Source organism: Gobio gobio (assembly GCF_949357685.1).
Source record: "Gobio gobio genome assembly, chromosome: 1".
Lineage (NCBI taxonomy): Eukaryota > Metazoa > Chordata > Actinopteri > Cypriniformes > Gobionidae > Gobio > Gobio gobio.
In genome coordinates, this window is record NC_137097.1 from 36318562 (window position 1) to 36343435 (window position 24874).

The window sequence follows — 24874 nt, forward strand, 5'->3', positions numbered from 1 at the left end:
TAGACCCTGCAGCTCAAAATCACATTTGGTATTCATTTTCATGCTGACGGATTCACTGTGAACTTTACCGAAAGGGCAGAAGATCGTATGTTTGTCTCACGTTTCTGTCTCAGTATTGACTATAATATCTGATACACTTGTCTTTGACTCCACTTATCAAAGCAAAAGATCAAAGCGGTTTGAGGACTGCTTATGCAAATCATTCCAAGAAAACATTGATATTTTCCAAGCAGCACCTGAACCCATTAAAAAAGTAGCAAATACGAGGAGGTCAAACATCAATAACATGTCCGTCAAATGGCATGGCATTTCCTGGAATCAATTTTCTCCTGATAGGAAATAATCATAATTTGTCCTACATTATTTCACCTGTGCATCAAGGTCTACATGCAAGGGATTAAACTGTTATGGAAAATGACTGCAGGGTTGCAAGGATAAAGAACAGAGCATTAGAGAGGCAAAAAATAACTAAAATAATTGACTGCAAAAAGAGGTAGGCGCACTTTAAACGAGGAGACTTGAAAAACAAAGACAAAAACATATTTTGATAAATTCTGTTTCCGTCTCAGCAAAAACTGAAAGATAATATGCCACTGTTTTGACCAAAATAAAATGTATTCAAGCAGGCAAATGTGTTAACATCCAACTGCAAGTCAAAAGACGTGTCTGTTTACCACACATGCTATTTGCACTGTAATGGAGCCGCTATAAATGTAAGTAGAAAAAATCGTGTTGTATGTAAACATAGCTATCTGAACATACGTGCATTTAATCTTATTTTAGCTTTGCTTAGAAGAAAATCAATTTGTTGTTTGTGATATAAAACAAATGTTAAAATGCAGAAAATAAATATATATATATATATATATATATATATATATATATATATATATATATATATATATATATATATATATTATTATTATTTATTTATTTATTTTTTAATTATATATATATTTTTTTATAATTATGTGGTTTTGGTGTGTGTCCTTATTCTCTGAATTTAATTTAATTTAAAGGATTTCAAGTGAACATTGTAATCTGTATAATTAATAACTGAGTTTCATTTAATTTTTAAGGATTTAAAGTGATTTTTGTAAACTGCATGTATAATAAAAAATAAACATTGGCAGCTCACAGTAATTATCTGGCAGTGACATCTAGTGGGTAACAGTGAAATGTTCAAGTGGGGCTGCTTGAACAAGATCAAGGTGCATAAGTCGGCATTACTGGGAATGCCCACAAAAACGTCATATCCGTTTATGCTGTGAAAACAACCCATTTGAATGAACATGTGTCGACCTTGTTAGATGCTTTATCTTTACTTTTTGTAACGATTACGATTTATTTTTCAATCTTTACGATTGATTTTTGCTTGGTGCAATGCCAAAAAGTTGCTGTATGGCGTTCTGCACCTCTAATATAAATCTGAAGTTTTATACTCCCGAATAACAGAGATTGATAACGTTCATCAATTCCGAAATCCTGTGCAATACGTCCATTACAAATAAAACATTTGCACTACATGATATATTATTGTAAATATGAAAACATAAGAGATTTAATTACTGCAATCGCAAAAGTTTGTTTAACAAAAACGCCAATATAGTCATAAGTTTGTCACAGGACTCGAACTGCATCAAAAAGCAATCAACTTGGCATTAAAGCAGTTTTCACGCAAGCTATCACATAGTGTGTGAGGTTATTAATGTACAAAACATGCAAAAGTCTTTATTCATTAGGGGAATGTCTGGGCTCATGTTTGTGCTTCAAGATTTCAAGATTTTCTCGTCAGAATACATGCTGCTCCCCCAAATATAATATAATAGCCTAGGCCTACTGCATAAATTATCCATGCAGTCTTTCGATCAAGACGGTTGCTATAAAAAAAACAAAAAACCTTGCTATTGTCAGTAATTTGAAAATAGACACTGACATGTAAACTCCAAATTTGCTTTGTAAAAATGTAAATGCTAAACTAATTCATTCGTACATGGTTGTAATAACAAGAAACACTAATAAATAAACACATAAGCTTTATGTGTTTATTTATTCGTGTTTCTTGTTAGTACCTCCACAGAGAGAGCCTTTCTCCTCCTCCTCTGTTTCGGGACCAACGGAACTGGGACCACCGGAACTAGGACCACTGGAACTGGGACCACCGGAACAGGGACCAGCGGAACTGGGACCACAGGAAAAGTCACGGAGGGAGCCTTCCTTCTCCTTCTCTGTTTTGAGACCACCGGAACTGGGACCACCGGAACTGGGTCCACCGGAACTGGGTCCACCGGAACTGGGATCACCGGAACTGGGTTCACCGGAACAGGGACCACCGGAACAGGGACCAGCGGAACCTGGACCACAGGAACAGTCACGGAGGGAGCCTTCCTTCTCCTCCTCCGTTTTGAGACCACCGGAACTGGGACCACCGGAACTGGGTCCATCGGAACTGGGTCCCCCGGAACTGGGACCACCGGAACTGGGTTCACCGGAACAGGGACCACCAGAACAGGGACCACCGGAACAGGGTCCACCGGAACAGGGTCCACCGGAACAGGAACCACCGGAACTGGGTCCACCGGGACTGGGACCACCGGAACTGGGACCACTGGAACAGTCACGGAGAGAGCCTTCCTTCTCCTCCTCCGTTTCGAGACCCCCAGAACTGGAACCACCGGAACTGGGACCACCGGAACAGGGTAAGTGGCCGATATGGCGACCCCGTCCTTCCTCCTCCCTCTCCCTGAAGGGGTCATTGGAGGACTAGGGACCTGGCAGTCTGGGAGGATAAGTGGGGGAGGACCAAGAGGTGAAATACCACCCTTCCAGAACTCTTCTCCACCACCCCGATTGTATATGAACCCCACAAACTGCCAGAATGATAAAATCCCCAGCATTCCCTTCTCCCAGGTGCTGATAGGCTCATTCAGGCCGTTGTTAAAAATGCCCTTACGCCCTGTGTCACTGATGTTGAGCCCCTCCGCTGCGAAGACAAACCGGTAAGCAAACTCCCTCACGCTCTGTGCAGCAGAGGGGCAGGGAGATGGGAAAAGGAAGGTTTTCATCTTCTGCTGAGTCCTCTTATGGACGGTACATTATGTTACGTCAAAATCAAAGGAAAAAACTGGAGTGAGATCTCATGTGCAGAAAGGATGATTTTATTAACAAAACTAAACATAATAACAAAACAAAACTCACGAGGGGGAAAACATAAAACTAGAAATACACCAAACAGAAAACATACCAAACGGGATCATGGGGGAAACGGGAGACATTAGACAACGTACTGACACAGACTGCAAACATAAGGGGACTCTGGCCCTGTCCCAAATGGCACCCTAAACCCTCACGGTCTTCCTCTGAGTCCGCACTTTCATGACGTAATGCCGATTTGACTGCCGGGAAGAAGTCCGCTGCGTAGCTCGCACCAGTGCGGGCTCGGCAGAAGTGCGCATCGAGTGCGCATATCGACCTCAAAGGGGGCGCTCGCAAGCACCCTTCTGAGACCTGAAATGACAAATGGGACACCCTGTGGTCTCGTGGACTTAACGGACACGCGCACGCAGCGGCCATTGTAAGTCCACAAGACCGAAAGTGCACATGAAGAGTGCCATTTGGGACAGGGCCTTAAAAAGGATAAATGATCGAGGGAGAACAGGTGGTTGAAATCAAACACTAATCAAATAACAAGGGGGAGGGATCAGACAACGACACGAGCACATGGCCCAAAATAACAAAACACCCATGTGCAGCACAAGACAGGACAGGCATGTGACAGGTAAGTAATATTTGGGGGAACAGCATGCATTTTGATGAGAAAATGACACCTCTGGCCATTGCGTTGGGTCGTTTTTCCAGTCACAGATACTGTACGGACAATGCGACCCAATACGGCTCAGTTTTTCTATGTATCTTGCTCTGTCAAGTGGCAGAAGTGATTCTAAATAGGCTATACTGGGTTACCATCATGCATTTCAAGTGTGCATTCCATGCATTCCACACCACGCCCCAGCTATGACACAACGCCGATCATATATGTATGTTTTGAGATTGTTTTTGGACTGCTGATGAAATATTGCACAAATATCTTTCCAAGAAACTTCAGTAGACATAAAACACCAGACAATTTGAGCATACATGATCTAGGATCTTTATACAGCGGATGCCATTGAAAACACAAGTCTATCACTCCCTTTAATAACCATTTGAAACTTAACAAACTGGCAGCGCCAATAGTAAGATGAAAAGATTTATCTTGAACTCTTGGCTGCCACTTAAATAGTGCCCTATTTAAGGGTATAAGGGGGGATTTCGGACACAGCCATGTAGCAATACTGATGTAAAGAGGTCACAGGTAATAAAGCAATAAGCCCTATGAAGCCATGGTTTATAGTGAATTAAGAACAGCTGGGGCATTGTTAAAACCCACTTGTTCTAACTTCACTATAAACCACGGCTTCATTGGGCTTAAAAGGTTATAATAAAATACCGGATAAAGTAATACTGATAGGTCACAGGTGTGTATTTGTGGCTCAACCAATCAGAATCAAGGACTGGAACTATCCGTTTTAAAATATTATGGCCCGTTTTCACAGACAGGACTTAGATTAAGTCAGGATTAGGCCTTAGTTCAATTAGGGCATTTAAGTATTTTTTATAAACGTGCCTTAGAAAACATTACTGGTGTTTTCTAACATTTCTAACATTAATCTTGAGACAAAACAATGGCATATTTACAAATTGTTTGCCTTCTGTTTAAACAGCTCAAATATGCATTTTAGTCTAGTACTAGCTTAAGCCTTGTCTGTGAAACCGGGGGAAAGAGTATTTTACAACACCTTCAAAAGTGAACCAGCCAAACAAATCAAGGACTGGAACTATCCCAGACATCAACATAGTGTCACCCAGATCCGGGCCAAGATGAGTGTAAACGGTCTTTGCCGGTGTTGTAAAATAATTTAAGGATACACGGAGTAATTGCCAACACGATCATTATTTTTGAGAGAAATAGTAAAGGTGAATGCATATACGAACATATTCTCTGTTTAGGATTAGAACGAATTCAACTCAAGCGCTCTTTGGTGATGTGGATTACGTTACTGTGGATCATCTTTATACAGCCCACCCTGACAATTTGATTGGTCCGAACAGCTCTGGTTCGACTCAAGCATAGTTGCTCCACAACGGATCAAGTCCAGACCGAATTTCCTGAACTTAAATGTTGTGGGCGGGGCTAAATTCGGCTGGCATCCAGGCTAGTGGTTCGGACCTGGGCCAACACTATGTTGCTGTCTGGGAATCGTTTCATAAAAAGTGTAAAACGTAAAAAAAGTAGAACTGTCAGTTACTCAGTTAGTGAAGGTAGGCTGGTTTTAGAGTCCAATGAATCTACACAAAGACGAAATATCCACTTGGTTTAAAAGACTTTACAGAAGACACATCCTGCCTCAAAGTTCACGAGAAAATTCTAGAGCTAACTCTAACTGCCCATTATTTAAACCCATTATCTTACTTCAGACTGTAAGTACAAAACGCTATAGTTCAAAATTTTTTTGAAGGCAGTTTGTATCTGTCAGTGAAGAAATGTTTTGGTTGTTGCTTTTTAAGGCTCCTATGTTTTTGTACAAAGTGGAAAGGAAACGGAATATTTAGGTGAGATGTTAGCAGACATCTACAAGCTGACATAAAAAGTGTCATACATTTTAACAATGTAAATTCTGTTTAATCATATCGTACGTTCAATCTTGCTACAACAATCTTCAATCTTGCTGACCGTGCTGGAGTGCATTAGTTAGAAAAATGGTGCCAAAAAGCTTAGCAGCACACAATAGTTAGGTGAGAGCGACATCTAGTGGTTAAAAGAGTGGAAACATTTAAAGGGGGGGTGAAATGCTGTTTCATGCATACTGATCTTTTGGCACTGTTAAAGACTTGGATTCCCATGCTAAACATGGACACCGTTTCATAAGCTAAGGTGGACGTTTGATGGGAGTATTTCTTTGCCAAAATTAGTACTTCCTGTTAGTCATAAGTTTCGGAAAGTTTTTTTCGATCATGGGTCCGCTTGACGTCAACAGGGCGGAATTTCCTTGTATGGGCCGTACGGACAATTCTACCGGAAGAGCGCGCGCGAGAGAGAGAGAGCGTGAAAGCAATAGGCTACGCCCATCAAAGCGCTGGCTCGTACAGATGGAATTTGCTTTTCCGGATCAACAACTGAGTTGCGCAAATATTTATGTCTGTTCCCTGCATTTCGGTGCCGATTGTTTTATAAACAAGGCCCAGTTCGACGCCGGATTTTCAGATCGCCTAATACTGAAGGATGGAGCGGTCCCAACGATAAAGGTCCCAACGTTGGAACCGCAGGTTTGACTGCTTCAAATGTCTGTTTTTGCCTATGCCCATCAAGCCCAAACATGATCACGTATTGATCAATGGAGCATGCGATGTATAGTGTGTACATTTGTTTAGCTGGCCACTATATGTGTATGTTTGTGTATTGTAAAAGCACTCCAAACAACAATACACAAAGAATGGGGAAATATGTTGAACTAAATAAGCGCGGTTCTTCATTCAAATGCGCTACTATTCCATGTCTTTCTATGTAAACACTAGCCTGACGCGCAAAACCAGTCCGCTTACTACAAATCATGTCTTCACAAACCACGCGTAAACACACACACACATACACATACACACACACACACACACACACACACACACACACACACACACACACACACACACACACACACACACACATTGTAACACTCGCGCTTGACACAGTGTTCTAAATAACACAAGCCGCTAAACATATTATATAGTTAGTGTAACTTATACCACATAGTTGACGTCCTGCTCTAGTCGTTTTTGCTGCTGCTCCTGTTCAACTTCAGCCTCTGGGTCTGATTCCGGATCATAGATGTATGGCTGTATCTGATTAAAAGCCATTTTTTATGTTGAATAAAGTTTTTCCCCGCTTTTAGGGATGACGCAGCTTTCAGACGCATTCAACACAGTAACAGCGGCGCGCGCTCGACATTCTTTAGCTCCGCCCACACGATACGCCCCCAGCCGCACGGCTTTTTCCGGAAAGACTCGGAACAGCGCATCTTTCTTTTATAATTATAATGAAAATAAAGACTTTTCGGAGATATGCAGGATGCAGTGCTACTCTATAGGTACTCAAGATTGACATGAGACTGACTGAAACTGAGTGTTCCCCCCCCCCCCCTTTAAAAGATTAGTTCACTTTAAAATGAAAATTTACTCTCCCTCAAGCCATCTAGGTGAATACGATTTTCTTCTTTCTGATAAACACAATCAGAGATAAATATTCTGATATTTCCAAGCTTTATCATGGCAGTGAACTCAAAAAAAGTGCATTCATCCATCATAAACATTCTCCACACGGCTCCGGGGGTTAATAAAGGCTTTCTGAAGCGAAGCGATGGGTTTTTGTAAGAGTGTTTTTTTTTCTTCGTAAGTTACGGAAGGCAGTTGGTTTTAAATATGGATATTTTTCTTACACAAACCCATTGGTTCACTTCAGAAGGCCTTTATTAACCCCCCGGAGCCGTGTGGAGTACCTTTATGATGTATGAATGCACTTTTTTGAGCTTCAAACTTGTGGGCCCCGTCACTGCCATTATAAAGTTTGGAAGAGCCAGGGCATTTATTAATATAACTCCGATTGTGTCAGAAAGAAAAAAAAGTCAAATACACCTAGTATGGCTTGAGAGTGAGTAAATCATGGGATCATTTTCATTTTAAGTGAACTAATCCTTTAAATTCCATCTTGCACCTAATTTGTTTCTAGGTCATTGGCTAAAGGTTATGAATCACAGATGCTAAAAAGATTTGATCATGGCTGTGAGGTTGGGTTCAATCATAACATTAGTTATACAATAAAATAGCTGACAGCTAAAAAATAAATTAAAGACCACATAAGTCTGAAAACAATCATTTGAACCACACGTGCACACACACACACACACACACACACACACACGCACGCACGCACGCACGCGCTCACACACACACACACACACACACACACACACACACACACACACACACACACACACACACACACACACACACACACACACACACACACACACACACACACACACACACACACACACACACAAAAGGTTTAATATAGATATATTTTCCATAATCTCACACAAAATTACAACTACATGACTAAGCACTATATTCACTTCTTTTAGCAATTCTGTCAAACAATTTGTGAATGCAAAGATATTCAAACAACTCTGCATGCAGCAAAACTAATGGCACGGCAAGGATCAGGAAAAAAACAAAACTAATGCATATAAGCATGAATACATAACCACAGAAAATTGGCCGATCAAATAGAGCAAAGACAGCGAAGGGCAGTGGTGTTCAGTAGGACAGAAATAGAAAACTAAATAAACAACAAATAAGCACAAAAGCAGATGACACAGCAATATATGTCTATTATGAGACCTTCTGGATAAAATAAATAAAATATTCATTTCCAGGCCTACCACTGTCACCTGATTGAGTATGTTGATTGAATTAGTATTTAGCCACCAAAAAACTATTTCAGAGTCATCTGAAGTCACCGGAAGCGTACATGGTCTGGATTCGGTCTAAAATCTCCTCCCTTTTTTGCTTCCTTTCTTCACCCTCCTCTAGAACTCATACACACCCGTTTCTCCTTTTCCTGAACTCAGTTTCTTCTGGTCTCCAAGAAAATACAACACCCACCCTCAAAATTCACTGACCTCTCATTCCTGTAGGTAAGTTGGTCTGGAAGCAGATTTTATCATTGTGAGAAAGAGATAAAGATTAATTATACAGAAGAGAGATATCTCTGATACTTTCCTTTGGTTGGTTTTGAGATATAATCTAATGACCAGCAGATAAGTTAGCCAGAAAGAAATATGACAGTTAGTCTATATGCATTCATTTTCAATGATTCGGTCAGTGAATTTGAAAGTATATTCAGCATCTGTGGCTAAGAGCTCAGTTTTCTGCCTTTGTGTGAATGATGACAGAGAGAAGTCTTTGACAAAGCATGAGAGAAACAGTCTGGAAGACTCATTGTTGGGCAACAGTGTTCTTGAAATGGTAACACAACCAACATTCGCAATTTGTAGCTCACCATTTAGTGTGTGTTCACACTTATAGTTCAGTTTGCTTGGTTCGCTTGAAAAAAAAAAACATTTAGTCCTGGTCCGCTTCGTGTTCACATTGGCATTTTAACACCGAACCTAAAGATACCAAACCTAAAGGCATAGGGATGTGTTCACAACCTGATTGGTCGGCTTTTATTACTATATTTAATGATAGAACTTACCGAACATCTAAAACAATGGGCTAAATGCACTTGTTGTATGTGCGTAGCTACATATGATGGTATTTTGACCAGCTGAGAACTCGTGAAGAGCTTATAAAATGTGCAAAGGAGTCAAACAGTGTCAAGAATCCCTCTGTCACACACAAACCAAGATCTGCTGAGAGGAGATGCGGTTCTGACGCGTGTACTAAACTGTGATGGGCAACAACGCGACCATTGACAAGAAAAAACAGGTATGAGTGAGAATTCTGTCCTTTTTCAGGGTCTCATCTCCTTGTTTTTGGTTCATTTACATGTCTTTGGTCCGTGCTGCGATCACATTTCAGTCGAACCGCACCAGAGTTCGTTTGGAAGCGGACCGAGACCCATCTTTTCGCTTGTTTGATGCACACCCAGGGTTCAGATGGCAGCTTTCACACTTATTCAAATGAACCGCACTAACAGAGCAATCGCACCAGAGTTAATTTTAATCCAACCAAACGTGTGTGAACACACCCTAAATCAGTGTTGCATGTACATGTATAATGTAGGTGAATTCAAGGTGATTGGGACACTTTTTGCCATTGAATGGAGTGGGGAAAAGTCTGTAAAGAAGGACAATTCATCATTTCTGTCATTCTTTTGTAGTCACTAGTTCAGCCCCCAAAACACAAAACTACCTGGTTTAAGTCTCACTTCTTCAAAACAGAGAAAGTTTGACAGAAAAAAATATGTTTGTTATTCGTGAAACAACAACCTTACCTGTAAATGAGGTGACAATTCTGTGTGACTCAATTGGATTTTCAAATGGAAGTTTTACAGGTTGGTTAGTACAAGTGAAACTACATATGTCTTCAGTTCCTGGTCTTGGTGATGTGGTGGAAAACTAAAGCATGTTTCCATGATGGAAAAGCAACGCAAAATACTTTACAAACAGAGCATTTCCATGTCGGAAAGAAATTTGGATGGACTGTGGAAATTTGAATGTGTCTTGTCAACATTTTTTTGTTGCCATTTGCATTGGTGTGCAAGTAGTCCAAACACCTAAGAACTACAGTGAACCTCACTTGTAACTCATTTTCTGTGTCATTCTTCTATGACTTATCGTTTAGGGAACTAAGAATATGGATAATAACGATGATGCCGCATCGGATGATGGAATAACGGAGGAATATCTGGAGGATTTGGAGGCTATAGAAGCTTTGGAAGCCATTGATGCTCTTGAATCTGCTCCACCCTACCCAGGTCCTCCAGTCGATTACGGAGGAAAGGATGTGACCCATAACCCAGGTTACCACTCATCTCCATATCCCAATATTAATATGGGATACACCTCGTACCCAGAGCCCGGAGCCAATCCTAACTATCAGGGAGGTACGTTTCTTCTGATAAACCATGTTGGTTGCATGCATTAAAAGGGGTGAAATTAAGTAAAAAGCCTATAAAATATAAGGCAGCCTTCACTAAAAAAAAATAATGTAGTAAATTACACAGACTGAAATAATATTTTCATGTAAAATGTATTTGGACAATTATTTTATAAATATTTTTTCTGAACATGATGGAAGACAATGGTAATTTTTTTTTCTTGTTGAGAAGAAAATCTGTGGTGTCAATGAATAAAAGCCAGCTGTGAATGATATACACATATTAGATTTGCAACAAATTTAAGCACATATACATCTGTGGAAACAGAATGATTGTTATTCATGAAAAGGTATGGCCAAGCAAGGGCTAAAGCGCTAATCGAACATTTTAGAAACACGCAAATATCTTGATGGGTAAAATATTTCTAGTGAGAACAATAAATATGGTTATTGTGCTATTGTATCATAGTTTTCTTAAATTATTAGTAAAAATGTCTTCTTTTTTTCAAATTTTCAGCAATATTATTGACTTGAATGCGCTAGATGAGAACTGAATCGAGCTGGACGATGTTCTCACTAGCCGCGTTTCCATTACAGATATTCTCTAAATGTCAGCATTTCTATTGACCGATGTTATGGGCTAAAACTTGTGTTTTTTTTCTTCTCGCGATAAGACATTAAAAAATTATGCCACATGTTTGTAGGTTTATGTAGCCTATCCCATCCACTCCACCGGCCATTATTTTTAATGGAAGGAGACTTGTGTGTTATCCAAGCATTAATGGCTAGGAAAGCCCCTTACACTTAAGCGTATGAGGTGTGTGTGTGTGTTTCTCCCTCCCTGCTTCAAGGTCTTCATGATAATGTGGTATTTCTGTGGTTAGAATCCAGTATTCCTGTAATTCTATTGTCTTTTATGAGTTTAATAAAGAACTCTGTCTCGTCTTCTGTCCAAACACACAGCATCATCTGTAAAGAATGATCCACATTTACATACGCCAGGTGACCTGTAAATGTGATTCCATTGCAGGTTTGCGAAAAATTTTCTTTTTCGAATTGCCTGAAAGACCACCTCATGCGAGCATAAAAAACATTTTTGTGATATATGGACGCGTTTCCATTGGGCGTATTTTCAATTCGCAATTTCAATTCGCGCAATTTGAAGGGTAATGGAAACGCGGTTACTGTTTTCTACAGAACTGCTTTATAGCAGAATTAAACTCATTCCATAATGGATGAACTTTACACAATATTGAACAGAACCGAATCAACACTGAACTGACTTCAGCTGAATAATAACTGTTTACTATTTTCTTTTTAGATTTGCTTTACAGCAGAATTGAACTCTGTTTGCATCACTGAATCATCATTATTTTCCTGTTTATCCCTGTAAAGCTGCTTTAAAACGATCTGTATAGTATAAATAGCTATACATTGCTGGGTTGATTTACTTACAAATTGCAGTCTGATACCAAATTACATGACAAAAATTGTGGTTAGTAACGTAATCCATTACATTACACATTTGAGGTAATATAATCTGACTCCTATTTGATTACTTTTAGATTACTTTTGACTAGTGCTGCCAAAATTAGCATGTTAACGCATGTGATTATTTTTTTCAGTTAAACGCGTAAAAAATATTTACACAATTAACGCAGCATACTTTTTTTCTGTCATCCTTGGGCTAGCGTTACATGATCACGCTCTTATTCATGCAAATGCTTTTAAACCATTCAAGCGCGACAAGACAAAAGAGAGCGCGCTGACTGTGAATGTCCTGTCTATGTGACACACAACGCACAGAAAGACGCGCAAGAAAAGAGCAGTCTTAAATTAGTTGAATAACTTAAATTAACTTAAAGAGTTGTGAGAAAATTAGATGCGCGTCAGATCCATGTCATGTTTGGCAGATCTTAAAGTGACAGCAGCCTAATAAACCAGTTGAACAAAGAACAAAGGTAACAGAGAAAACTGTAGCTTCAATAAAGATTAATCTATATTTAATTTATTAATTTTTCAGTGCAGACTGTTTGATAACTTTATTCAATTTCTGTATAATTCCTACCTGTTAGACAGAAGGTCACAGGTAAATATCACAGTTATTATAATAGGTTTATGTGAAGATTGTTTAGTTCACTGAAGTTAAAAGTAAAAAATTTTGAAAGCCTAATAAATGTTGAAATGTATAGCTTTCAATTATACTGTAATGTTGAATGTCTATTATGAATGTTTCACAGAGACATCAGTATTAGTATCAGTGGTACTGGCCTTCATTCATAAAAAGATGGCATTACAACAGATATTTAAAATATACTGTCTTTAAGTTGTTTCTACATTAATTACTGTGTAACTGTGAAATTATTACAATATAAAATTTTGTAAAACTTTTAATCACAATTAATTACAGAAATAATGTCGATTGACAGCACTACTTTTGACCTAACCTGTTTATAAATTTTAATTGACTACTAGGGTAATCTTGTTCCATATTGATAAAAAAATACAAAGAGAAAGAAAGAAATTCAATTATTTGTTATAATCAACATGATGCATTAAATATTACATTACATCAGGGTTTCCCAAACAGGGGTTTGTGAGTTTAATAAAAAACTAATAATTAAATAAATCATAATAAAAATGTATTTAATTTTTTTTAATTAAAAAAAGATGGTTAAATGACTTACTGAGTGATAATTCAAAATATTTAGATAATTCAAATTAATTATTAGATATGCAGTGTTGCAATGCTGAGAAAATACTCATTACAAGTGAAGTGATTTCTGAATATCCAGTGATGGCCTCTCAGTTGACCATGTAAATCCATGAAATTCCACAAAACAAACTTTATCTACTGCCAGTGACAGCTTTAAAATCTTTTTCTAAAGGTCAGCATCAAGGGATATATCCTAAATTTAACAGTATGTTGCAGTATTTAACTATCAAACAATATAAAAGCTTAAAATGACTTAATAGTTACTACACTGGTATTGGCAATCTTTCAGTCACAGTAACAATCTTTTTCAATGTTTTTCTAAAGCTCCACACCCTGGGATGTACCCTCAAGTTACCGGTAAGTTACAGTTTTTGATGATCATTCTCAAAAAGTTGTTTCAGATAAACTCCCAAATGACTCAAATCAATATCTAAATCACTGATATTAGTGCAATAACACACTTTTAATATCTTTCTAAAGGTCCAAACCCTGGGATGTACCCTCAAGTTACCGGTAAGTTACAGTTTTTGATGATCATTCTCAAAAAGTTATTTCAGATAAACTCCCAATTGACTCAAGTCAATATCTAAATCACTGATATTAGTGCAATAACACACTTTTAATATCTTTCTAAAGGTCCAAACCCTGGGATGTACCCTCAAACTACAAGTAAGTGACAGTTTTCAACTATCGATCTCAGACAAAGACATCTTTATTTTTTTATTTGATTATTTTAATCTTTTAATAATTTTTAATGATTATTTGAGTGTTTTACAAGAAAATACTATTTCAATCTTTCTGCTTCAAAACTTCATGTTCAATTTAATGTGGTACTTGTAATTCATGATACTTTAGTGCAGCCAAACTTTTTTCGATTTAACGATTAATCGCATCCAAAATAAAAGATTGTTTAAATAATATTTGTGTCTGTGTATAATTATTATGTATATTTTAATACACACAGATACATGTATATTTATATTTAAAAATATTTGCATATATATATATATATATGTGTGTGTGTGTGTATATATATATGTGTGTGTATATATATATATATATATATATATATATATATATATATATATATATATATATATATATATATATATATATATATATATATATATATATATATATATACACACACATGTAAATATGTATGTATTTATTTATATATCATTTATATTATATAAAAATATTTTAAATATAAACATATATGTGACCCTGGACCACAAAACCAGTCATAAGTCGCACGGGTATATTTGTGGCAATAGCTAACAATACACTGTATGGGTAAAAAGTATCCATTTTTCTTTTATGCCAAAAATCATTAGGATATTAAGTCAAGATCATGTTCAGTGAAGATATTTTTTAAATTTCATACCATAAATATATATAAAAATTATTATTAGTAGTAATATCCATTGCTAAGGACTTCATTTGGACAACTTTAAAGGTGATTTTCTCAATATTTAGATTTTTTTCGCACCCTCAGATTCCAGATTTTCAAATAGTTGGATCTCGGCCAAATATTGTCCTATCCTAACAAACCAATGAAACCTTACATCAATGGAAATATTATTTATTCAAAAAAATTTACCCATATGACTGGTTTTGTGGTCCAGGGTCACATTTAAAAAAAAATATATACATGTATCATTGTGTATTTAAATATATATATATATATATATTAATTATACACCGTACAGACACATATATTATGTAAACACAAACTTTTATTTTGGATGCGATTAATCGTGATTAATCATTTGACAGCACTACTTGTAATTCAATGTGATACTTGTAAACATTTCTTTGTAATTATTTGTGAAATTTACAAGCAATTTTTCAAATTCAGTTCAAATAATGACAAAGAAACAATATGGTAATGCTACCATTTAACCCTCTGGTACTGTTCGTGTGTCGGTCAAAATTGACAGAATTTTTTCTTTTTTATTCCAAAAAATAATTTAAAAAATAATACTTTAGTTTGATAATGTTTTTTTATTTAATATTTTGTATTTGTAGGGTTTTTATGGTACTAAATTATATTTATGCAGTAGTTATAATCCATTTATTCACTTTTTGAGCATGGACCTGAAAAAATTAATTTCCAGCTTTTTCCAACAGTTTGGTCTCTTTTTAAAAAAGTCACTTGGCAGATTATTGCTAAAGTGAAAAAAGTTTAAAAAGCTAACTTTTTAATTTTATTTTTTTTATATGAAATATATATTTTCCAAAATACGTTTTAATTTAAAACTGAGAAAATCAAAGCCATAAATCTAAACAAGTTGTGTTCCCATTTGAGGTTTATATTTTTAAAAAATGAGCTTTCAGTCAGATTTTATTTGGGCGCAGTACCAAATGCTTCCACTAGATGTAATTCGTCTCCTATTCATTTCCAATACGCTCATTTTTGACTGCGAACAAGACAAGTGTGACAATTTTTTCAGGACCATTTAACCTTTTCAAATCATGTCCATGTTTTTTTGTGTGTGTTCACATAGCAAGTGCCAAAACTTTAACCAAGTTTCGTACCATTCAGATGAATGCTTTACCAGCACCAGAGGGTTAAGTTGTTAGATTGTCAATAAAATATCTCCTATAGCATTCGAAAAAATAAAGATAAATGATGCTGTGCAATTTTAGAAGTAGTTCAGCAGCTGTTTGATTATCAACAGAGACAATATGGTTTATTGTGTTTATGTGCATTACAGCCGTAACAACCTCAGTGATACTGCCTAGCCTGCGTGAATTACCTGGTCAGACCATGTGCCCTCACTGTAAGCACCAGGTGATCACTATAACAGATCACTACTCCGGACTCATGGCCTGGATGGCCTGCGGCTGCCTTGCCCTCATCGGGTAAAATTCAGCTTTCTTACTCCTTGTTAATTTCATAGAACTTACTACGCACTCTTAAAAATAAAGGTTCTTTATTGGCATTGATGGTTGCTTGAAGAACCTTAAGAAAAATGGTTCTAAACAAGTACCAAATTACAAAATACTTCATTATGTAGTACTTTATTGTGTGTGGCAGTTTTTCTCTGCAGATGATGAGGCTGGTACGTGACAGCATCTGAAATACAGTTGAGTTTAGAGTTATAATTAGTCTCTTCCACTTGATTATGTAAACAATTATGTAAACAATTATGTAAACCTCGTACCTTATGTATTGTACCATGGTAAAAGGAAAAAGTGGTATAAAGTCATTGGATAGCTTTTTTTTTTCTTGACTGGGTATGTTTAGGCATAAAGTAAAAACAAACCTAACAATATGGATCATAAATTCAAGATCTCTGTGGAGAAGAGAAGATCATTATCCTTAACTGAGCAGAGCTGCTCATACTTGCATGTTTCACTACACTAAAAAAGAGAAAAAGACATGATTAGTAGGAAACCAGTTACAATTTTGACAGTTAACATTTAGACATTTTAACAAATAAATACTTTACTTGTCGAGAGTGTGTTGACAGTCTGTGTAGTTTGTATAACTGAGCTCCAGAAAATCAGTAATGAGGTGGATTTGACAGTTACAGATTTGATAAACACAAAGGCGGGAAAAAAATAACCCTGGACTCCAACACAAAGAGCCATTTCAACATTTAACAGGGTTCTTCAGGATGATACGGTTCTAAATAGAACTGTTACTACATGTAAAGAACCTTTAAATAACCATCTTTTTTTTAGAGTGTGGAACCTTTCCATTCCACAAAAAGTTCTTTAGATTTTTAAAGGGATGGTTGATCAGCTTTTTCGAAGGCTTGATTGTGTTTATGGGGTGGAGTCTAACATGTGTTCATGCTTCGATACATTATTTTTCACATAATTTAGCTTTATTCTACACCACTGTGTCCCTTCTCGGAAAAACAGCCAGATAGCTTTCTGGTTCTACGAAAACCCTCCCTCAGAAATACACAATGGGCTCTGATTGGTTAGCTGGCCCAGAGAGTTGTGATTCGCTAACCGCCTAGTGCATGTTGTCCGGAAACGTCACACCCCTTACCATTATGGTTAATTGCAAATGCTCAGGTGTACTGTAATAAACAATGGCGTCAATTAGGGATGCCACAATTCTCAATATAATATTGAACCGTTCGGTACGGCCTTCACTGTTCAATACGCGCCTGTGAATTGCGGTTTTTCGGTTTTGCATTTAATTAAGTATTTTTCGACAAATTCTATCATTTGCCTCCAATCCCAATACACTGAACAACGCGACATACATTCACATCACACGTTGGTGGTAGAGTTATACTCACGGAACACTATAGTAATTCACAATCACGAAAGTTCATTATTTGCATGCGTTTTAAAGCCTTGCCGGCATGTGCGCGGTTTTAACATGCGCTTTTCCGAACGCGCGCACTAAACGCTTGTCAAACACGTGATTACTGGACTAGTTGTCTTACTGCGCTAATACTGTCAAATACACACAAGGTTTACATAAACACAGTCGGTTATGTCTAAAGTGAAAGTAAAATCGGCGCGTGTCTGTATTAGATGCACGCAGGTCTTACATTGACAGCAGCAGCCTAGTGAACACCAGTGTTGCCACAGTTACTTTGAAAAAGTAACTTAGTTACTTTACAGATTACTTGATTTTAAAAGTAACTAAGTTACTTTACAGATTACTTGATTTTAAAAGTAACTAAGTTAGATTACAAGTTACTTTATTAGTTACATTCATCAGTTGCCGACAACACCTCTGCAGCCTCAACATAAAAATGACAACCGTTTTTACCAACACTAAACATAAAACATGTTACACTACACTAAACATAAAACACTAAACATAAAACACTAAACATAAAACCCTAAACATGTTAATGAAAAGGTACAAATTACTTTGTGTTCTTATTAAATACATTCATGAAAAACAATTTATATTTAATTTTTAATATATATATTTATATATGAATGTAAATAATTATATGGGCCTACACAAATAATATAAAATTACAAGATTTATATTGTATTGTAAACGTAATGTGCAGCTCTGTAAAGGGACAACAAATATATGATTGATACGTGAGAACAATATATTCTTTAATAATCTTTAAGTGCACAAAACTATGAAAATATATGAAACGCTTCAAAACAGAGCGGCAACAAAGCGCTTATGCGCATCCCGGGTGCAGAATAATGCGCTTAAAGCAACATGGAATCAGTGTGCACAGTGCAGCGCGAGTGCACATTGAAAAGTTCACGGCATAAAGAGAAGATGAGCGTTGAGCCCACAAATCCTAGTCTACTATGTAGCCTATATCGGTCCAAACATTCACTGATTATTTGTTTCTTCACAGTTTTTAATTCTGGTTATTATGCGTGTGATGCTAATTAAGTCCTTGTGTTGTCACCTGAGTAGCGAGCACAACATCTTTCAGAAAACCGCTATATAAACTCCAGGAAGATAAATTATTTTATCAACAAATCAAGTATTATAACGGGAATATATCATATTGGAGTGAGCTTTACCGTGCTGCTGCTGACTGGAACCGAACGCGACGCGCAGTTTGAATGCTGAACAGAGAATGATTGACAGCTACAGCGGAGGAAAGACATTCAGCTATGGAATGGCTTTAGATGACTTTGTAGGCTACTAGCAAATAATAATATACTAATAATGATTGCTGAAGGATAATGTGACAATATATATTTCTGATGATTATTTAATTATCACGACATGCCTAATCTGAGCAAGTGTCTGCCTGTCTTGAGTTTTGTCGACAGACGGAGGCGGCCGCCTCATAATTCTCTATGCAGGAAAAACCCTGTGAGACTAAACAAGAAAGCAAAAATATATATTTTTACTAAGGAAAATGACAAAAAAAAGTAACTCACAGTGACTTGGATAAGTTACTTTAATCGGATTACTGGTTTGGAAATAGTAACGCGTTAGATTACTCATTACTGGAAAAAGTGGTCAAATTAGAGTAACGCGTTACTAAGTAACGCGTTACTGGCATCACTGGTGAACACGCTGTCCTTAAAGGGACAGTTCACCTATAAAATGATGTCATTATTTACTCACTCTAATGTTGTTCCAAACCTGTATTCATTTCTCATTAATACAACAACAAAAGACAAAGAGAAAATCACTCACTGCTCTTGACCGAAAAACTTTAATACAGTAGCTTTAATAAGAATCAATGTATATTTTATAGTGAAGTCTCTGTAGCGTTTTATTTGAACATTTATTCATTCAATTTCATACTTAAATGCTGCTGTACAGCTCTGAGCTGCCAGTGTAAATCTTTATATATATATATATATATATATATATGCAAATATTTTTTATTTTATATTATACATACACTAGGAATGTGTACAAGGGTTTTTTTTTAAGTAAAGTTTTAAGTTTAAGTAAGGTTTTGCAATTAAAAAATTGTCTTTTTTCTCCTTAACCTCTTGCTGTTCCTGTCGCTTAAGAATAGAATAGCAAAAAACTGATATAACAAGCCATCAGAACCGAACCGAACCGAAAACCGTGGTTAAAAACCGAGGTATGTATTGAACCGTGGACTAACTGTATTGTTGCATCCCTAGCGTCAATATTGCTGTGTCAATTTGAGCCCGAATCAGACCCAGAGAATAAATTAATCAAAGAATAATTTACACTGACCATGTAAAAGGCAACAAACACCCAAATTATCCATTTGCTCAACGTTCGCTGGTGGGATTAAAAAGAGGTTTTAACGGAACACTCCACTATTTTTGCTAATTTTCAAACTCCCCTAGAGTTTAACCCTTTTCTAATCCATTCAGCCGATCTCCGGGTCTGGTGGTAGCACTTTTAGCATAGCTTAGCATAGATTGAGTCTGATTAGACCGTTGGCATCTCGCTCAAAAAATGACCAAAGAGTTTCAATATTTTTCCTGTTGCATTGCATCACTCGCGTTCGGTGTAGACACGGTGTCAGTCCAGTGTCCCTAGGCAGGCAAAACACAGAGGACCTGCAAACCGTTTCGACGGCCCAGCAACAACACTTCAACATAACTCTTCCACTTCTCTAACGCAGCCCAACATGGCCTCACCCCCTTTGTTGTGTGTTCCCGGGGGTAGGATTTATGTACATTTTAGAGTTAGTGGTGTCACTAACCCAGGAGGAAGCTCATGTAGTCCCTACCAGCCGTTTGTTGTAGTCTTTAAAAAGCAATTTCTTTAACAAAAACGATCTCCCTTTGCTTTGAACTTTGAGCGTCGTAACTTTGCAGATGTTGTTTATGCTCAAACAGCAACATTACACACTAACTAAAGTTTAAAAATTGAAATCATAATCAACCACCCCTTTAAAATGGCTCTTTTAGGAACTGATCACTGAAAGGTTCTTTGGGGAAGCAAAAATGGTTGTTCTATTGCATCACTCCTTTTTAGAACCTTTATTTTTAAGAGTGTACTTGGTCTCCCTTATTAGATAAAATAGGCCTGAAAGTTTCAATATCAGGGACTCCATGTTGTACATCATATCCTTTTGTAATACTGCAAGAACAGAGAGTTAGAGAGCAGCTTGTTCAAGTCAATTAGACAAATTTAGACAGGCGATTGATTGACTCTCATGTCTGTTTTGCAGGTGCTGGCCATGCTGTATAGCGCCTTTCTGGATGGATTCTTGTAAAGATGTTGAGCATCGCTGCCCCAACTGCAACAACGTCTTGTCTTTCTACAAGCGCCTGTGATCTGGATGCAAACATGTCCCTCTTGGTCTTTGAATTTAATGGGATCTAATGGGTACAAGAAAAAGGGATATATCTGAATTTCATTTCACAACACTTTACAGCCTATGTGAAATTAAATTCCAACACAAGTTTCTAAGAAAAGGGTTTTCACATAACTAATTTGATCACTTAAGTGAATGCAAAAGCTACTGGTAGTAAGACTATGTGTTCACATTGTATGAAATATTTAATACGACATTTACAAATAAACATATTGTACGAAATAGAATATTCAATAACCGTTTTAAAGCTTTGCATTCAACTGTGCCTGTAAATGTAGATCGCAGTTAAGTCTTTTAGTGCTTTGTCATTTTAATGCACCTTTTAAAGTAAATAAGTAAACTAACATAGCATTTGTGTCAGTCTGATATGGGTTAATGTTATAAATGTTACATTTATTAACATTTACAAGCTTATAAAAGGTTATATTATGTTGCTATTCTATCCAGTTCTACTAATCTTCACCTCTCATGCAGCCTCAACCTTTCAATTAGCTCACTTAAATGAAGGGTTTTCAGGGTTAATAACTGTTTTTATCAATAAAATGGAGCTTATTAGATGGTTTAAAGAAATCAAACTAAATATAGTGAGTTCTTCCTAGAAAGAATGAGTAAACCACAATGAAGCAAACCGCTTTTATCAACAGCAATTTTGTTGATTGTGACCTACATTTCATAACATGTTGTTTGGTTTCCTGTAATTTAGACTCTTTTCCCCAGAGAGATTTACAGGGTAGCCTGATTGAATAAGTTGATTACACTGAAATAATTATGTAAAATTTGAATTTACATTCATACAGAAATTAAAAAATGTTTCTTCATTTCAAGGGCCAAGAGAGGCTGAAATGATCTATAAAATATTATTAAAGTATTCAGGCTCTGTGAAATTCTGGAACAGCAACTGTTTCAATGAAGATAAACACATTCATCAATATTTGACATACATATCCTCTGTAAATGCTGAAATCAATGAAGCATAACCATGACAGTACCAGTACCATTGATCTGTGCTCTGCAGGTTTGTTTGAGATTAAAGTACATTAAAAAAGATTAAAAAAAAAAACACAACTGTTTGCCTGCGATCTGTCCAAGAAACAATAGATGGCGTAGAAAGCAAAAGCAAGTCACTCTGTTGAACACAGACAAGAAACTCATTTTAATGTAATTTACTTATTTAAAAAATATATAATAATAATAATAATAATATATATATATATATATATATATATATATATATATATATATATATATATATATATATATATATATATATATATATATTCTAAAAACAAAATAATATTTGAAATAAAGCTGAAAAAAACAAAATATTACATGAAAAATGTTTAAATTAGAAATGCAACTTGTAGTTGGAGTACTAAAATGACTACGTAAAACTAAAGAAAAAAAAAAAACTAGGCCATATTGAGATTTCAGTTTTATTTCAACTAAATGTCTGCCAAGAATGCATGTTGCAGAATAAGACAAAAAGTGATTAAAGTAATATTACTAACATTACTAATATTACTAGCATGGACTATATAAGCTTCGCATCATCAGCATTGAATTTTACCAGCTGACTAAAAAAAACATATGGTAAAACTTTCCACAAAACCCAATAGAGCCCAAGCTATGAGAATGATAAAAAAAAGAAGAATCGTCTTTATCATTATCACTGTTCTTTTGCATTATAATTACTCTGCATAGTCTACCAGGAAATATTATCATCCGATTTGGTGCCACATAAAATCTTTATGATAGAAAAAAGAGTAAAAGAGAAATGGCAATGAGAGCCTGTGTGTGTGTGTGTGTGTGTGTGTGGGTGGGTGTGTGTGAGCCGTAAGGGGAATGGTGGCCACCACTCTGCTGTATGCAATACTAATTAATCAAACTGTGTCAGGCAGAGAGGTGTAGAAAGGCGTGAGGTGAGAGAGAGATTAGTGTGCCAACACTGCTGAACTGTATGAACCCAGTGAACCAGGGCTGAAGATGGAGCACAGGTGGAGTTAAAGCAGATGAGCGGCAGTGTTAAACACCCTCAAGATCCGAGGTACTGTAACACAAGGGAGGACAGCAAAGACTTTGGTGGACACCTTTTTGAAACTTGTTTAACATTTGTACACTCCAAAATATGAAGGTTGTTTATTGGCATCGATAGTTCAATGAAGAACCTTAGATATCCATGGAACCTTTTCATTGCACAAAAGAACTGTTCTTTGTGGAACCAAAAACCCTGTTTGGAACCTTTATTTTTAAGAGTGAAGGAAGGAAAACAAAGAATTCTAAAGGCTCTTATGGCAAATACCTTTCTGAAATGTTCTAGTCAAGCAAACATTCACAGCAGCAACCACTCACATTTTCAGAGATTTTAGAAGTAAAAACAATGTCTACTTTTCCAATGTTCTCCTGTGAAATAAACCCCAATAATCTATTGCGTCTCCTAGAGTTTAAGAATATAAAATTTCTCAGGTTGCGTATATAACCATGGTTCCCTGAGAGGAAACGAGACGCTGCGCCAAAGCACTGCGGGAACGCCTCTGTATGATTGCGTCGTGAAGCACGGGAAATCAGTCCAATGGCGTGACGGTACGTCATAGGCGGGTGACGTCATTAACCAGGAAACTATAAAGCACCCCTGAACCAAACAATGTCAGCTTCTAAGGTCGAAGCAAGTTGGTCACAGGTCACTGGCATGCTGGGAGTATGGCAAAGCGACGCAGCATCTCGTTCCCTCTCAGGGAACCATGGTTACATACGTAACCTGAGACGTTCCCTTTCAAGGGCTGTGTCAAAGCGCTGTGGGAACTTAATACCCACGCCGCCATAATACCAAGTGTCTGTCTGTCTGAAATTTTCGTGCACACTATGGCACAAGCACTCGAGACCCTGGAGTCGACGCCACATCAAGGTTATAAAACCTCACAAAGGTATGCGGTGAGGACCAACCTGCTGCATCACACACTTCCTGAAGAGATACTCCTGAAAGTGACGCTCTAGAGGCAGCCATACTCCGGGTTGAATGGGCTCGGACCCTTAACGGTGAAGGTTGACCGGCCAACTCATAAGCAACTGATATAGCCTAGACTATCCATTTGCTCAAGGTCTGCTTAGATGCGAGCTTCCCCTTACTAGGGGTCCTAAAACACACAAACAACTGATCGGTCTTACGCCACAGGGCAGCTCTGTGGACATAAAACAATGTCAATGCCCAGTAACGGCAGTAAAGCCCTTACTGGGCAGAGCAGATTTAACTTCTCCTGGTCTGAATTCTGAAATGGAGGCGGTGAGAAGGCCTGCAGCATTATAGGGCCCACCACATTAGTGGGGACCTTAGGCACATACCCTTCTTTAGGGAACAAGTATGCATGCGGCCACGTCTGCATCATGGCATCCAACCCCAGAAGGGCTGGATAAGAGAGGGATTAAAATAGTGAACAGTGAGTCGTCTCTCGAGATGCAAACAGATGCACCTGAGCTCACCCGAAGCGCTCCCAAAGGAGCTCCACCACCTCGGGGTGGAGTCTCCACTTCCCGGGTGTCAATACCTGCCTCAACAGAAAATCTGCCCCCTGATTCATGTGCCCTGGGATGTATAATGCTCTGACTGACAGCAACTTCCCTTGGGCCCACAAGAGGATCTGGTGAGCCAATTTGCATAGTGGGCACAAGCACAGACCCCCTTGGTGATTTATATATGAGACCACCGCTGTGTTGTCCGTGTGGACCAACACATGGTGGGCCCTCA

The 24874-nt window shown here is 37.3% G+C and overlaps 1 protein-coding gene across 1 annotated transcript; it reads left to right on the forward strand.

Annotated features, from left to right (window-relative positions):
* Positions 1 to 8692: 8692 nt before the first annotated feature.
* On the forward strand, positions 8693 to 22184 carry LOC307138362 (uncharacterized protein). Its single transcript, XM_079836627.1, has 7 exons — positions 8693 to 8789; positions 10441 to 10702; positions 13736 to 13768; positions 13892 to 13924; positions 14048 to 14080; positions 16132 to 16279; positions 20989 to 22184. Exons 2-7 carry the CDS (start codon positions 10453 to 10455, stop codon positions 21092 to 21094), a joined length of 603 nt encoding a protein of 200 aa, XP_079692753.1. The 5' UTR covers positions 8693 to 8789; positions 10441 to 10452; the 3' UTR covers positions 21095 to 22184.
* Positions 22185 to 24874: the final 2690 nt, after the last annotated feature.

What these genes read in the sequence shown, in the direction of transcription:
- LOC307138362 (XM_079836627.1), top strand. Translation starts at nt 10,453, where the DNA reads ATGGATAATAACGATGATGCCGCATCGGATGATGGAATAACGGAGGAA. An exon ending in GATGTACCCTCAAGTTACCG is followed by an intron (nt 13,769 to 13,891) that starts GTAAGTTACAGT and finishes ATCTTTCTAAAG; the next exon opens with GTCCAAACCCTGGGATGTAC. An exon ending in GATGTACCCTCAAGTTACCG is followed by an intron (nt 13,925 to 14,047) that starts GTAAGTTACAGT and finishes ATCTTTCTAAAG; the next exon opens with GTCCAAACCCTGGGATGTAC.